Source organism: Cornus florida, unplaced genomic scaffold (genome assembly GCF_030987335.1).
Source record: "Cornus florida cultivar Cherokee Brave unplaced genomic scaffold, ASM3098733v1 CherokeeBrave_3.0.0_Hap2_Chr08, whole genome shotgun sequence".
Taxonomy (NCBI): Eukaryota; Viridiplantae; Streptophyta; class Magnoliopsida; order Cornales; family Cornaceae; genus Cornus; species Cornus florida.
The window spans coordinates 7,989,776-8,006,181 of record NW_026775578.1 but is presented as its reverse complement, the minus strand read 5'-3'; the positions used below and the strand labels follow the sequence as shown (position 1 = coordinate 8,006,181).

At 33.3% G+C, this 16,406-nt stretch overlaps 2 protein-coding genes and 1 non-coding gene across 5 annotated transcripts; 1 reads left to right on the top strand and 2 right to left on the bottom strand.

The window, feature by feature from the left end:
• Nucleotides 1-2,709: 2,709 nt before the first annotated feature.
• Nucleotides 2,710-11,084, bottom strand: LOC132269197 (protein PEP-RELATED DEVELOPMENT ARRESTED 1, chloroplastic). 3 transcript variants are annotated; one of them, XM_059770292.1, is made up of 10 exons: nucleotides 10,610-11,084; nucleotides 8,119-8,274; nucleotides 6,647-6,715; nucleotides 6,374-6,544; nucleotides 4,754-4,897; nucleotides 4,406-4,561; nucleotides 4,261-4,326; nucleotides 3,869-3,928; nucleotides 3,221-3,370; nucleotides 2,710-2,999 (listed from the first exon to the last, which is right to left on the bottom strand). In XM_059770292.1, the coding sequence occupies exons 1-9, from the start codon at nucleotides 10,922-10,924 to the stop codon at nucleotides 3,326-3,328; spliced, it is 1,182 nt and encodes a 393-aa protein (XP_059626275.1). In that variant the 5' UTR covers nucleotides 10,925-11,084; the 3' UTR covers nucleotides 2,710-2,999; nucleotides 3,221-3,325. The 3 variants fall into 3 exon arrangements, with proteins under 3 accessions (XP_059626275.1, XP_059626274.1, XP_059626273.1); XM_059770291.1 differs by having other exon boundaries at nucleotides 3,243-3,370; XM_059770290.1 differs by having other exon boundaries at nucleotides 3,247-3,370; nucleotides 10,610-11,083.
• Nucleotides 11,085-11,114: 30 nt separating this feature from the next.
• On the bottom strand, nucleotides 11,115-11,187 carry TRNAK-UUU (transfer RNA lysine (anticodon UUU)). Its single transcript has one exon. It is a non-coding gene; the product is annotated as a tRNA-Lys (tRNA).
• A 2,459-nt stretch (nucleotides 11,188-13,646) lies between these two features.
• Nucleotides 13,647-14,645, top strand: LOC132269660 (uncharacterized). Its single transcript, XM_059770912.1, has 3 exons — nucleotides 13,647-13,712; nucleotides 13,922-14,153; nucleotides 14,278-14,645. Exons 1-3 carry the CDS (start codon nucleotides 13,647-13,649, stop codon nucleotides 14,643-14,645), a joined length of 666 nt encoding a protein of 221 aa, XP_059626895.1.
• Nucleotides 14,646-16,406: the final 1,761 nt, after the last annotated feature.

Sequence of the window (16,406 nt, the reverse complement as noted above, 5' to 3'; positions counted from 1 at the left end):
TAGGTATTTAATTAATTGTTAGTTCCATTTGAGGGGAAAAAAAAAATAAAAAAATTCACCATTTAAAAAAATAATAATAACAATGACATTTGTAAGATAACCATTAAATGTTTTCAATATGTGTTATAATTTATATTCATTCTAATAGTCACTAACATAGTAGGTTTCCCTAAAAGAATAGAATCATTACTTCGTCTTTTTTAATCATTACTAATTCACCATAGAATAAGTTTTTCTCCAAAATAAAAAATACTGATCTAAATTACATTCAAAAATATCAATTATTGAAAGGCTTTGGTATCAATAACCAAGGACTCCAATCTATTGGACCCACCATGTAAACGGCCATTAAGGAGCCTAGTTACCATGAATTCATTATATTTAATGATTTTTGGTGAGAAAAGGTTCGAAACAAATACTTTTTCAAAAAATATTTTTTCCTTAATTTGAAAAAAAAAATTTCATAAGAAATTGCCTTTTCAATCACATATAAAACTTGAGTGCAACAACGATGCTATAAAATATCGACAACACGAGAAAAAAAGAAAGGAAACCAATTTTGAAACTTTGAAGCAAAAATGAGAAAGGGAAAATATATACATATACCTATATATATATATATATATATATATATATATATATATATATATACACACACATACACACATAGGAAAATTGATCATTCAAACATAGGATAATTCGTGTCAGTGTTCGCCATTTTGTTGTGACACAAAAGAAACATTTCTATCAGATGTAAAAAAATGTTATACCATAATGTTAGGAGGAATAAAGTAAATATAAACCTAACCATTAGACACTTTCTAAATAAATTCCATAATACAGGTTCTCAAATTGATAGCATCAAGCCTAAATACAGTAAATAATTATGTACAAAAATGTAATTAAAACCTTAGAATATTTAAAGCTATGAGGTACTGTACTAAAAATGGTAGCACGTGGGTTTGTACAAACATCAAAGCATGGCAGACAAAGCCGGGACCAAGAGAAAGATTACGTTATAAATATAACTATATCTGCGTATACTTTATACTAGTATTTTATTTCATATTGAAACCATCTTTTACATATGAGCCATATAAATTGGAATTTAAAATTCAGTAGAAAATAGCATTTACATTTTTATTCAATGGATAAAACAAAATTAAAAATATACATACATTATGAGGAAATAAAGATGATGTTTTTCATCTCCTTCATTTCAACTTTTTTTTCCTCACTTAACGGAAATGGAGAATTAGAGAATCAAATACGTATTCGTGTGTTTTTAAGCTTTAGAATGGATGTAAGTTTATCGAAACTACATAAAAATAAATAAATAAAGAAATTGAAAATTCAAAGACGTACGTACACATTTGGAAGTTGTTTAACATGATTCTTAGTAACATGTGAACGATGAAAAAAAAAAATAAAGGGCAAATATGCATCAAATCATACCATTGCCATGTCCCAATCACAAGCAATGATGATGATGATATTGAAGATCACATTACAAGAGTGGAAAGTCATGTGTAGTTCTGCAATGTGATCTCATCCGTGTAGGAGGACCCTGCTAATGATTTTAGTGTTCGGACATCCACACGCAATTACAGCAAGGTATGCTACATTTCTCCAATTATTCATCAACTTTTTTTCCCACGAGCTCTGCCTTTTTCTATAAAGCAAAAATGCATTCACTTCCATCCAACTCCATACAAATGTGAATGTGTGTTTTTGTGTGTGTTTTTGTGTGTGGGCGGGTCTATAACACTATCTTTTGCTGGACCCAGGAAGATACCCTACCTTACCCATGTTGTCACCTGTGCTTTTTATTCTATTTCTTTGGTGTTCTGTGCATAATACAATCCTGAATCCTATAATTATCCTGATTCTTGGTGCCCATGACAAGTATGAGGTACAAGCCAACCATTGAATTGAAAAATAAAAAAATAAAAAAATAAAAAAACTACAAAAATTCTATTATAAAGTGTAAGAAGATTTATAGATGATTGGGTACAAATATCAAATTTAATATAATAACGGATATAAACAAACAAGCACATGCCACACAATAATGGCGTTTTCATTTCTTACTGATTGATTCTGATTAATGAACTAGTAACTTAAAATTAATATCCTTAGTATAATTATGGATGTAAACAAACAAACACATGTCCTGTTGATGCAAAACAAAGCACAACATAATTCAAAAGGACTGTCAATCAAATAAACGGTGGACACAAATCTAGTTGTTTAGACCTAGATTATTGAACACTGAACAAAGATCAACTCTAATCAAAATGGATTTAAATAATGAAATGAAACTAACTTTCAAGTAACGATATAAAAAGAGAGATTAATTTTTCAAGTAGCAAAATCAATACAGATAAAAGGAAAATTAAGCAGGGTTAAGAAGGTGGTCGGTTGATAGGTGATATTGATGCTTGACCCTCTTCTGCATCACTTTATCAATGCTCTTTGCTTTATTTCAAGGTGACAATGACGCAACCTACATGGGACACAACAATAATCTAAACTGGTGCTGGAATTGAAAGGCTCAAGTCATTTGATCTCTATGGGATTGGACAATGGTTAGTCTTTAGGGTTCTAATTAAACCTCCTAACCTACATGGGTAGGTCACACATTCTTTTTACATCACCAATCTAATACTAGATTAGTTTCATTACTTACACTTGATTAGCTAAAATGAGTAAGGGGTTGAAAATGAAGTTACTCGTATAATTAAGACAAGATGTGTTACATGGAATGCTAGTAACTTGGTACAATTGATCTATACCGAAAAGACAAATCTATTACAAAATCATTAAACTACTCGTGTTATGTGACAATATGTTAAACAACTAATAAACATGTTCGTACAATGAACCTGTGGCTCTGTGTAAAGTTGGAGGATAACATCAGTCATATAGTTGTCCATATACCAATAGAAAGATCCAATAGCTATTGCAGCCCCTGCCTTGAAATGCACAAAAAGTGATGCCTGCATGGAAATACAAGAAATGATAAACTAAGAAATGGGCAGATTCATAAAACATTGGAAGTAGCAACTATTGGAAATAAAATGAGAATACACACACACACACATATATATATTAGATAGTTCGACAATGTGCAGGGAATAACAATAATTGCACCGATGGAAAATATTAACATAGTCCACAATAAGTGTAAAACTCGTAGAAGAAAAAGGTCAAAAATTACTGTGAGTTGAGATAGTATGGACCTACTATATGTCTCCTCATTGAACCTGACGCTCAAAAACGGGTGTACGAAATGATGGAGCTTCTGGTGCCTGCCTAAGAAAATTTAAAATGCTATTTCTTGAAGAACTTGAAGCGTCTTCTGATGAACCTGAATGCAAGATTAAAGAGTGAATTATTGGAAAAGTAACATGGTATCAGCAACAGCATGGTAATTAGATTCTAATACAGGACTTGATTTAACAAGACTGCTTGCACATTATGACTAGTGGAAACAAACTACAACCTTTACATTGCCAAAGGGTTGATAAAGGGCAACCAGATTTTTATTCAAAAGATGGATGAGTCAATCAAGTACTACAATCCATAGACCAAAACCAATTCGGCTACTTTACTTTACCTATTTATTCATGTCATATTAAAATATTTACTGTAACTATTCAAAAATCTTCTGCATGAATATTGGAAAGGATATACATTTGCTTTGGTATGAAACATTATCATAAGAATATAGATTGCTCATCATTTTGAGGAGAAAATATAGATTGTTCCTCATTTTGAGGAGAAATACACACTCGCGCATGAATGCACACACAAAGAGACACGAAAACAGAAAGATATGAGCGCTGTCAGGCATTAAAGAAGTTACCCATTCCAGATGTTGTGCTGTGATACCAGAGACATTTCCAGAATATATACCACCCAACACCTAACAAGTCCCAGTAAAATAAGGGAAGATCAGCGTAGATCAAAATTCCATGCCTATTTTTGCAATAAGTAGAGGATGTTCCAAGCAATTGCTTATATGGAAATCACATTGAATAACAATTCATTTTTAAATAATTGGCACCTAGGCAGGTTAAAGCCCATGTGAGATAGAGGATCTGTTAACAGCTGATTAGGTTTAAGTTCAACACGTGGAGTCCTTCTCTATGTTTTTCTTTTAGCTATTCAATTCTTGAAACTCTAGTTCACTGGGCTTGAAACAGTCTAGACACCAATCTGTATTAAACTAAGAGCATATGTGGAAGTGAGCAGTACCTTGGAAACAGTTTCAAGAAACATGCCAGGACGTACAGGTAGTGGTCTGCGTCCTGAAACACTAGCCTGGAAATCATAACAAGAGGGGTCACTTAATCAAAATATCAATGCTGACGATCCTTACATCAAATGTAGCAGAACTTACCCTTCCTGTGAAACCACTAGAAACCATACCACTAGTACTTTCCTCATCGCTGCCGGAGTTATCTGCACCTTCATCCTTTCCTTGCATTACATTTTTTATCATGTCATGTACAGTTCTCCCAGGTCTCAGAGCAACAAGCTTAGTCAAAAAGTTCACCTGTGATGATGCAACATTTGTAACCTCTTTATTAAGAAAATTTTACACTTAAAACAGTTCACCGTGGTTTTTCAGATGTAGTGAGGAAATTCTTTACTAACATAGTTCATTAAAACAACTAAGACAAGTCATTGAAAATTAGATGGATCTCATTATTCATTTCAGAAATCAAATGCATAAACAAGTACAGACCTCTGATTCAGGGAGAGTATTCAAACCTCGGTCATTTCTTTCGTCTAATATGCCACCACCCATCATATTTCGAGCTTCCTCTCTGATTAAAACAAGCCTTGCAAGCAACTTTCTATCAGGAACAACAGGCCGGGTTTCCATTGTCTGCAAAAAATTGAATATAGGGTGATGGAATACAATTACTTGAACTTTGGATTCACAATCCATTGGAAAACATCCAATGAAACGAAGTGTAGCCAACTTTATATCCATGGTTCAGTAACTGAGAAGAAAAAAAAAAAAAAGCCACTTAAGCATTAATACTGGATCCATGATGAAAATCAAGCATTTTCGAAGAAGAAGAAGAAGAACTACAAGGTTTGTGATCCAGGTAATAGATATACCATGAATAAATCATTGCACATTACTACTATAATCATCAAGAAAACAAGCTCTGTTTGACAGAATGAAAATGAAATCACAAGAAGAAAGGTCCAGGTTGTGGAATACTTTATTAGGCTGCATTTCATAGTAAACTATATTACTGAAAAATATGCAAAAGAGAGAAAATGGGGCAGTGTCTTCAATGCAACGGTAAAACCGTTGGTTCAAGTATGAGAAAGTGGGTTGTGAAATCTATGGACAGTCAATCTGAAAGAGGTGAATTACACCTAGAAGGGGGTGAATAAGTCTTATTGATATTATTTGAAACTAACTTTTCAAATTACAGATAATCTTTGTTTAGAATTCAGTTAAATAGTTTGATTATTCGACTCAATTGCAATCACATAAACATATAAAACAATGAATAAAATAAGGCAAAGACGCAAAAATTTTACATGGAAAACTCTAAATGGGAAAAAAACCACAGGTCCTAGTCCTAGAAGATCAAAATCCACTATGTGAGAAAGAAGTTACATACTAAGTCACCAGAATCTTAAGTCCTCTAGCCCAAGAATCACCTAGTCCCTCCCGACTCAGACTAATGTGGTTGTGGACAACAACTTATAACTTTGACACACAATAAATCCCAAGTTTTGAGTAGGAAATTGCTAACACACGATTCATATTCCTAACACAGGTTCAAGTATGTCAACCGCCACTTTGATTAACAAAAAGCAAGGGTAACCTAGTCTACCACTCCTAGCACACAGAATTGAAGGGATGGTCACTATATATTGACCATTTCTTTTACATTTGCATTGAAAAATAAAAATAAAAATAAAAATAAAAAAATAAATAAAAAAATAAAAAACGAAAAAGCAAGAGCAAGAACTACAGTAATAGTCAATGGTTCGGTATGACCCTTCTGAAACAACAAAGGACAAACAAAGTGACCTCCCTCGCTTTCATTTGGTCATTTGATCTATGGAATTCTAGCATGCAAGCAACATCGACTGGCAAGAATACAAGGGAATTGTGTCATTTGGCCCACTGATACAAGGCCATGTGTACTCTAGCAAGCCCACACACACACACACACATCGGGCAACATAAGCAAAACATGATCTTAACCTCAAAAGGTCAAAATAAAACTATCTAATATAAGCCCCATGTTCTCATAACATATTATAATTCTACATGCTTGATTATGAACCAAAAGTTGCAAAGAGAAGCATGCATGTCCTTTTTAGTGATTACCTCCAGTAAGTCATCAGCCTGATTAGCTATATCATTTAAGTTTGCCCCTGGGAGTTGAACTTTTGTGCCATTCTTGCTTTGAAATACACCACCACCTGCAGCTACTCGGCGAAGTAATTCATGTCTGCTTTCTTTCTGGGGTGTTCTACAGAGAAGCCCAATCACTTGAACCTAGAAAAAGATATAACTTGTAAACATAGAATTTAACACAACTTATAGACTAAATTCACCTAATGACCAAAATAGTATCAATTATTTGCAAAGTATCCTTACATGAGGGGGGCACTTTTTTGTAAGATGGGATAACACAGTCTCCTTGATCACCTCCAAGAGTGACTTACGCTGGACAAATACAGATGGTAACTTGTCAAAATTCATCACTGAAGTCCACAATTACATTTGATTGAAAGATTAAAATACTGTGACAACATAATTATCTGAAGAGAAGAATAAAATGTAATTACTAGAAAGGCAATGAGCTTCAAGTCAATCAAATATAAGCTAAAACAATAAAAAGTGTGATAATTGTATGAGACGAAGAAGCAAAAAAGATGAAACACAGGAGAAAAGAAACCCCAATATGGTCATGGACAGCACCCATCTCACTCATGATTGCCATAGTAGTTACTGGCATCAGCAATATGTCTGGGGGCAACCATCCATCAATGTCCCAGAGTCAGGATAAAAATATCCATCTACGGTTCTACCTGCTGCAAACCTAAGCTACCATGACCTAAGCAATACAAAGCCCCCCCCCCCCCCCCCCCCCCCCAACCAACAACAACAACAAAAAAAAAAAAAAAAAGATGCTAGAACCTTATGATTACATTATACACATGATGGAATGAAATATTGAATTCGTATAACTGTCAAAAGATTTTGCAACTAACTTCATTATGACAGCCGTTTTTGCTGGTTTGCTAATAAATTTTTCATTATTTTTTTTCATTTTTTATACTTGTTTAATCGTAAATACCTAATGGAATTCAATAAATAATTGGTTACTTGTTATTCATTTAAACGTGAAAGCATATAAGATCCAGGAGACAGGATTAATACTTAGAACTGAATCAGGCATGAACTGACAAATGACTCAAAGGGTAACACAAGCAACACTATGGTTAAGATAATAAAATGGTGTTGGGTACCAAGGCAGTGAGGCTGAGATAGAGAGAGGAAGGGATCCTGTCTGCAATGGATATCGTTAAATGAGGAATATAAGCTGTTTACAAAGACACCCTAGTGTGAAGATGGACACTTGCTTCTGGATAGTCTATACAATGCTACTAACAAGAGACAACTAGTAGTAATCTCTTGAAGTGGGTAGTTCTGATCAATATAATAACTCAATCCCTATGTATTCAGACTGATCAGGGGGCCTACTCTCCAGCCTGCAAACTGAAAACCTCTTTTCACAGCAGAAGTGACGGACAGCAGTGGGAAAGGTGAACTTTGTGCCCTAGCCTAAAGCATATCAGTCCCATCTCGTGGCATCTAGCATGACCATGATTATGATAGTTATACTGACTTGTTGCAACATTCAAATTCAATTAATAATAGACAACAACAGAATTTTTATAAATGATGACAATAATGATAACCAAATCAATGATTGTACTAGTTAAGAAGATGGTGTGATTATGAAAAAGATTATAATATTTGACCAACCGAAAAACGAAACCATCAAGATAATGATGATAGATGCCTCTTCCAAAGTATCAAAAGACAATGGAAAGTTAAGATACCTTGTCATCCTGGTCTTTTTCAGCAAGTTGGATCATGTAATCCAAGGCCATCATAAATCCTGACTCCATCTGATCAACTCTCTTCCCGATAACCCCTTGTGCAGCCAACTCCACTGCCACCTGCTCAGATGCTTCATCCATGTTCATATCTTCTAACTGTGCCCATGTGTATATATATTAATCAGTAGTTAACTTTGAATATATGAAATCCTATGTTAAGAACAAGGAATAAGCTTTGTAAAGAGCACAGAAAGCACTAATAAGGAACATATGAAACATATAAACCCATCTACCTCCCATAACTTGGTTCCAAGTCAAAATCCTAGGATGAATCATGTCTGAAACTAAATTACAACCTTTCATAGATAAAATTTGAGAATGATGCTATTTCAAATAGGCAGGCATATTCAAATAAAAGGCACAAAATGGGCCATGTTAACCACAAAAAAATAGCACTACCAAGTCAACTGAAAAATTAAGGGCTCCAACTTACCAATAATTTGACATTCTGCATGACAGCCATTGTAATGCAGTGATGACAATTCAAGCTAATATTAGGAAATTTGCTTGAAATAAAAAAAATAAAAAAAATAAAAATACCCCTTTCTTCCCTCTCTACCAATCTCAAAACCTTGACCTGGGGCTTGGGAGTTATGACCCAAAGTCACTAGGACAAAGGTGGACCAGCAAAGCAAATTTTTTTTTTATGATAAGTACACAATTTACTTTGGATTTTGCTTGAAAATATCTCTAGCATGGATTGTTATAATTCTGTTTCATAATTGATCAATAAGAATTTAAAATATGGGCATAAATCCATCCTCATGCATGGAAATACATATGTTCACTGTTTAATAACGGTGGCCGCCTAGATACTTGGAGTGATGCCACAAGTCCAGTTAATGCCAGTTCAGAGAAAAGAAAATTGAAAAGAAAAGGAAGAAGAAAGAAAAAAGGCATTATTCAATTTTTTAGTTTCTATTATGCAGTTGAAGGTCCAACCAGATTCCATGCGGAACTCAAAAATTCCTTGTTAAAGCGGTTATAAAATCCCTTTCTTTTGACTGTGCAGTGAATCTTTCCTGCACAAATCCCCCTACAAGTATCTGGTCTATTTTGAATTGCTAGCCATGATCACGTCCTCTATACCTTTCCTAACTTTCATTTAACAAAGCAACAACTCTACTCTAGTTCAACCGTACGGTGAGGAATAAGAGCATCGGTTCTTGACTTGGACAGAAGAAATTAAAAAATTTAATAATAAAATCAAAATTATAATTAAAATATGAATTCATTCAAAAGAATTTTGTTTCGATTGGAAATAATTTTATTATCTGAAGTACAACATATTGTATGACAGGAGGCTCCTCATTGCAAATATGGTATCTGTATCCATTATATCAAAATAAGTAGGATAATTTCCAGAGAAGTGAAATGATGCTACAACGCTAGATCATATAGAAGATAATTGGAATAGCACTGACTAGAAAGTGAAACTGAAACCACTAGTAAAATAGGCATACATTATACTACATTTTTTTTTTTACATTTGGATGAATATCAGATTATGCAATAGAAAACATGAAAACAAGGTTTTATGTACAATTGAGATTCCTGAGATATCATAAAGAATGAGCACATTTTCTCATATCGATATGGTGGCTTGGAGGCATGTCAACTCGAAAACCCAAAGTAGACATGTTTGGTAGGGGAAATACTGAGAAAAAGAAATGAAAACTAAAAAGGAAGAAACACATTACACGGTAAAGTAGTTACATAATTATGTTTCTTCGGTTGAGACACGTGATTTATAGAAAGATTGGAATACCGCAAGGAAATTATAAACAGACATGGTTGACAATATGTTTGCCATACATGAAAGATCAAATTTGAACAAAGTTTGCACATATGCATGAAATTTTTTTCCAGTATGTATATAATTATTTAAACATTTTTCCCCAACTGCAGTTAGAAAATTTCTTATTTCAAAAGGGAAACGCATTCATGCAATGTTCTATGTGCCTAACTCACATCACACAACTCCGAGATATAATGAAAACAAGTCTTTCTACATTGCATGAAGTTGGGTGATATGGAAACCCCGTTAAAAGAATTTAGAGTCGGATGTTTAGGGTTCATCATCTGCTTATACAATCACCAATCTCACATTCTGAAACAAGAAATATGGGCGCAGGACATGCAAGAATTCTATGAAACCCCATTGAAGGTCCAGGGTTTAGGGTTTAAGATTTAGCTACAGGAAGAGGAAAAAATTGAATGTCAAAATACATTAGTTCTTTCAAACTTAAAGACAAAAGAAATGTGTGTGTTAAAAGAACCGTTTAAATCAAGATCCTCTCACAGTTGATATATAGGCACCAACTTTGAGACTCAAGTACTTACACAGTTGACCTACCGAGTCCTTCAGGAAATTGACAAAAAAATATTATCAAGAAAATCAATAATTAGATGAGAAGGACAAAGAACATACAAGTTTGATCATCTCTTCAAGAACAGACGTGACCTGATCACCTCCTTTGAGGAGAGCTTCGTACTGGGCAGTGTCCAATTTGGGGTTTTCTGGTTCTCGCCTTCTACTCCTGTCTTGGACGCGTAATTCCTGCTCTGAGAAGCCTCCACCGACCTCGTAACTGACACACATGGCCAAGATTTTCCGATTCTTGGACTGTTTTGGTTGCCGGTGGTGGTGAGTAGGAAAATGGGACGACGGTGAGGCTAGGAAGAATAATAATGGGGGAGAGAGAAGATTGGAAGAAGAAGTGACTGGTGTTGGAGTGGAATACATGGGAGAACAGGGCGGGAAGAGGAAAGTCCTCCGTAATACTATTTATGGTGTTGGGTTTAAGGTTCTGTAGACTGTAGTTCGGATATCTGGGTAGAGCGTTCGAGAGAGAAAACTGGTGGGGCGGAGAGAGAAAAGGAGATTGGGTGAAGCCATTAAAAAGATACCGTAGAACCACAAAAAAGCAGGGAAACGCCGTCTGTGGGAATCGAACCCACGACCACGTGGTTAAAAGCCACGCGCTCTACCAGCTGAGCTAAGACGGCTTCGACGGAGGTTTCGAGTAAAAAAATCTATTTTGTTGTGCAAGATACTCACCATAAGACAGACTGTGAAATATATTTATTTTTTTTAAAAAAACAAAAACAAAAACAAAAACAAAAAAAAACACAAAACATTAATAATACCTTTTTTACATGCTGCATTTAAAGGGTTTTTGTCCCATGATATAGAAAAGGAACATCTCACTTTGGTGGAGTTCGAGTCCCCGTCGTTATTAAATCCTCCTGTCATTAGGGGAGACGCAAAATAAATGGTACAGTCCGAATGCAACATGGGTGTTGCGAGTTATGATAAGGAAGAATTTAAGAGGGGTTTTGTCCCACATCGGATCTTGATAGAAAAGTTCTTACACAAATATAAATGATTATGTAACATTACTCAACAATTTTAACTTTTTAGTTCAAGATGAAGTGTCCAGCTCGTTACACTATCTATACTAAATATAATTGTGGACTTTTTGGCTCAAGTGCAAGACATTCAATCATGTAACTCTGGACAAAAACTTAGTAAGTAATTTATCTGATCAGAATTCATGCGAATGTTTTAAATAATGATACACAAATTGAATAAATTATACACATTGAAAGAAGTTCATTCGATAAATATATTCACGTGCAATTCAAACAATTCCGTCTTCTCTTTTTCTTGCGAATTTCTATTGGTTAATGTTTATGCATTTTTAAGTGCACAAAATATCATTTTATTCGAATAAATTTTCATCAGTTTTGAATGCGGATGATAGTTACCACTAGTAGTGTGGTATTATTGCCCAAGTGGTAAAGGGTCAAACTTTTAAAAGTCATATCTCACGTTCGATTCTTCTCCCCCTCTAACTATCACCGATTAAAAATTAGTTACCTCTTGGGAACGTAAATATTTTCGCTAGTCAAACTATTCAATTGAATTGAACTAATAGCAACCTGTGGAGGGAACTCTTCATGTCAATTATGAAAAGTACTCGAAGAGCATTTCAGAATGATAATAATACAATAAAGATAATCATATATATCTGTACAACTAGAATCATTGACATAGTGGATGTTTGGGAGTGCTTCTCTATTACTGACAAGCACTTCTATTTTAAAAAATTGCGGTGCAAAGTGTTTGGTTGAAAAAAAAAAAAAAAAAAACTCTTAAAGATGGTAGAGGTTAAGTTTAAAAAGTGCGTTTAATTTAAGTTAAAAATCGTAGTTTTTAAAACTACATTACGGGTAGAGGTACGTGTTTTTACGTAACTAATTTTGTTATAGACAATATAATCCCTTTATATTTTTTATTAATACAATTTTATCCCTTTTAGGCTTCTACAAACAAATAGCAAACAATGCGTGAAACTCTATAACAAATAAAGATTAGTTTATTTTGGACTCTTCAGCCGCCTTTCAATCTCAATAGTGCCGATCTGCATCACCATAATTTGTATCGTATAAGGTATGATCCCTCCCTATATATATATATGCATGATATCAACAGCTCAAACTATGAAGTCAGTTTGGATGTGTTATTTACATGACTAGCCTTTTTTTTTTCTTCTGAATTTTACATGACTATCATTGTTGAGTTGTATATGTAGTATAATTTACATAGTGTCATTTTGTTGGCCAGATTACACTAGCTTCTTCAGGTAATTCCCACTCCTATTTTTATTTATTTATGTATTTTTTCTTCTTAAACAACACAACTGGTATTCTGATTAATCTTTGGAAAGTTATAATTATATTGAGTTAGGAGTTTTAATTTACAAAGTGCTCTTTTTTTAAGATTTATTTTTTAATTCGGTTAGCTTAGGTAAAATAATTACGGTCACTCGACCCCTCTACAAAAACCAGATAAATTCATCAATAATGATAAATAAAAACTAAAAACTGTTGATCACAAACAATCTCCATGCACTTCTGTGATAAAACAAGTTGCAATGGTTGAATTAGACAATAAAAAATCAGCAAAATTGGATCAAACTGAAGCTCAGACCATGCCAAACTTTTGAGTATCAAAACTCATATAGTCAGCTTAAAATAAAAAATAAAAAATAAAAAATATCAGTGTGAAACGAACAGAACACAAACATATACAATTTTGAGGCTAATAAAGACAAAACCAAACACATAAAGATCCACAATGAACAGCTAAAATTGACCTAAAACTGTAGACTTTTTCTTAACCAACACTCCTATCCTTCAATCTCGTTGAGAAATTCAAATCAACAAGCAATTTTTTTTAAAAAAAAGAAGTTAGAATTAAAGGAGGCGGATTATAGTTGAGTTTTGATCAAGCAAAACTTGAAATCAAAGTTTACAACTATGACAGTTGAAGCCGATTCAGAAGAGAAAAGAGTGAAAAGATTGTACCTTGAGAGAGACTTTTCAAAGCGTATTCAACATATAGATTTAACGACACAGAGAGAAAGAAGAAAAATTAACCGAATGCTTCAAGAACGTTTTTAATGACCATTGGACACGGTGTAAGTAACCGAATGCTTCAAGAACGTTTTCAGCATTCCCGTGAAACTGTAAGTCAACATTTTACAGATGTGTTAGTTGCAGTCATAAAGATATCTATGGATTTTATAAAACCTCTTGATTGTGAATTTAAAGTACTTATATATATTCGCAAGAATCGAAAGTACTGGCCATATTTTAAGGTAATTATTTATATAATTTTGTTATTTTAATTTAATATTATTAATTATATAAAATTTTACTATTTATTGATTGTTAGGATTGTATCGGAGCAATTGATGGGACACATATTGCAGCTGTTATCCCTGAAAATAAGAAAGTTCCATATATAAGAAGGAAAGGGTATTGTACTCAGAATGTAATGGATGTGTGTGACTTTAATATGCTATTTACATTTGCTTGGGCCAGTTGGGAGGGAACAGCTTACGACACTCGCATTCTTTTGGAGGCAATTGAGAGAATAAACTTGAATTTTTCAAAACCCCCGGAAGGTTCGTTCATAAATGAATTATATCTAAGTTATTCTTTCTATTATTAAAAAGTATAATGTTTCATTAATTATTTAGTTTTGTACAATATATCATTATATTGTCTTCTAAAATTTTACCTTCGTAGGTAAATATTATCTAGTTGATGGTGGATATTCTAATATGAAAGGATATTTAGCTCCTTACAAGAGAGAACGATACCATCTTCCAGAATTTCGTCGTGGAAGTCAGCCAAGGGGCCCTCATGAGTTCTTCAATCATGCTCACTCATCTTTGAGAACGATTATTGAAAGAACCTTTGGTGTTTGGAAAGCAAAATGGCGAATTATATCACGAATGCCTAGTTTTAGTTTTTCAAAACAAGTTGCAATTGTTATTGCATCCATAACGATTCATAATTTTATACGGCGAACAGCTATTATTGATGAGGAATTTCAACGATATGATGAAAATTTGGATTTAGTGCCTGATGAAGAAGGGAATGACAATGATTAACACCCACGTGAGAGGTACACTGGCGATGACAATGAGATGGGGGTTGTTCGTGACCGTATAACTTCTCAATTATATAATTGTTAGATGTTTCATTTTTAATAATTTATGACTTGTAATTTGTTTTTAAAATAACCACAATATATTTATGCTATTATCTCAAATGACAAGTAATAAGATTATTAATTGTGATTAAAGTGTTTAATTCTATTTTATAAAATGTTATCTATATTGCAAAACATTATATTATTAAATTTCATTATTAGATAACATATGAGCAAATTTGCTTATTTTATTACTAAAAGATCCAAAATCAGATACAAAATAATCATCATTAAAATATGTTTAACTCATTTATATTTTAGTACTCAATACAAATTCGATATCATAAACAAAATATATGATATTTGAAATAAAAAAAAAAATAACAAGTTCATCGTTATAAATTATTCAACTCAATGGAATTTTATAATATTAAATATTAGGAAATTATCATATGTTTACTGTAAGAGTAATATAGTAAAATTAGTAATAAAAGTGCTTTAAGCAATATTATTACCAAACAATTTTAAAAGTGCTTCAAGTATAAAAAGTGCTTTATACAATGTGTCACCAAACGTTTAACTGCGTTTTACTGACAGCACTTTTATAACAGCTCTACTATTAAAAACGCTTTTAACATTCTAACAACAATCTCAAACTGGCTCATAATGTAGCTGCAAAATCTTACCAGCGTGAGGATGTAAATTCAAATATTAAAGCAACCATTAATTCAAATATACACCTAAATAAAATCTCAGAAATGATGAATTGTGTTATATTAATTTCAATTATTTATAATATAAATCTAATATGGACTTTAAGATATACTCGAATTAAGTTGTATTTACAGTCATAATGCCAAACAAAATTATTTTTATTACCATGCATGCCACGTTCAACCAAAATTGATCCCACAATCATAAGTTCATAACCACGAATTCTCCAATCAGAGCATTATCACATCCATGACCCATTTAACCCCCCACGTCCACATGCAGTTGCCACGGCTCTTGCCCACTGCCACCATTGAAATACATAAGCGAACGAAGATATTTTGGATTATATTATGTCCTTTATATTTCTTTTTAGTTGCTGCCCAACCAATTTGTTATGAAAAACAATTAACTCCGTATATATGTGTCAAATTATGTATACGTGAACATTATAATTTATAATTTTTGATATCGTGAGTTTCAAATTACAATGGAATAATTTTGTGATTGCATCGCAACTCCTATTATGATATAATATTAATGGAGTTAGAGTTAATATATAAATAAACTCGTAAATCGGAAAAGATTGGAAATATAAATTATGATATATACCATTTTATTTATACAAATGTCATTACTTGTAAATTTGAACCAGTGTGGTAGACTTGTCCAAAAGCTTCCATCCTTGCATTAAAGAGGATTCAGAAGTGGAATGAAGTACGAACCAGTCAAAACATAGCCGTTTAAGGAGGGGGTGGCTTTGTCGTAAATAAAAGAAAAGGAGAAGGCAATCTTATAGAATATTATTTTATAGTAGTACTTTGAATTCTTTCAAGGGACGGAAGAATGGTACCATCATAAATAAAGGACAAATAAAGGGGCATATTAGTGAGTACGGCAACATTTTTTTCCCTATAAAGCCCAAGCCGTTCTGCTTCCTGGCAACAGTAAATTCCGCTCACCTGCAACAGAACTATACTCTTCGGTCTCTCTCTACTGCTCTCTCTCT

Bases quoted from the DNA above. Each gene is read 5' to 3' on its own strand.
- LOC132269197 (XM_059770292.1), bottom strand. From the start codon at position 10,924: ATGTATTCCACTCCAACACCAGTCACTTCTTCTTCCAATCTTCTCTCT. The intron at 8,275-10,609 runs GTATGTTCTTTG...ACATGGGCACAG, and splicing joins TTGAAGAGATGATCAAACTT to TTAGAAGATATGAACATGGA. The intron at 6,545-6,646 runs GTAAGGATACTT...ATCTTTTTCTAG, and splicing joins CAAAAAAGTGCCCCCCTCAT to GTTCAAGTGATTGGGCTTCT.
- LOC132269660 (XM_059770912.1), top strand. From the start codon at position 13,647: ATGACCATTGGACACGGTGTAAGTAACCGAATGCTTCAAGAACGTTTT. The intron at 13,713-13,921 runs GTAAGTCAACAT...ATTGATTGTTAG, and splicing joins TTCAGCATTCCCGTGAAACT to GATTGTATCGGAGCAATTGA. The intron at 14,154-14,277 runs GTTCGTTCATAA...TTACCTTCGTAG, and splicing joins TTTTTCAAAACCCCCGGAAG to GTAAATATTATCTAGTTGAT.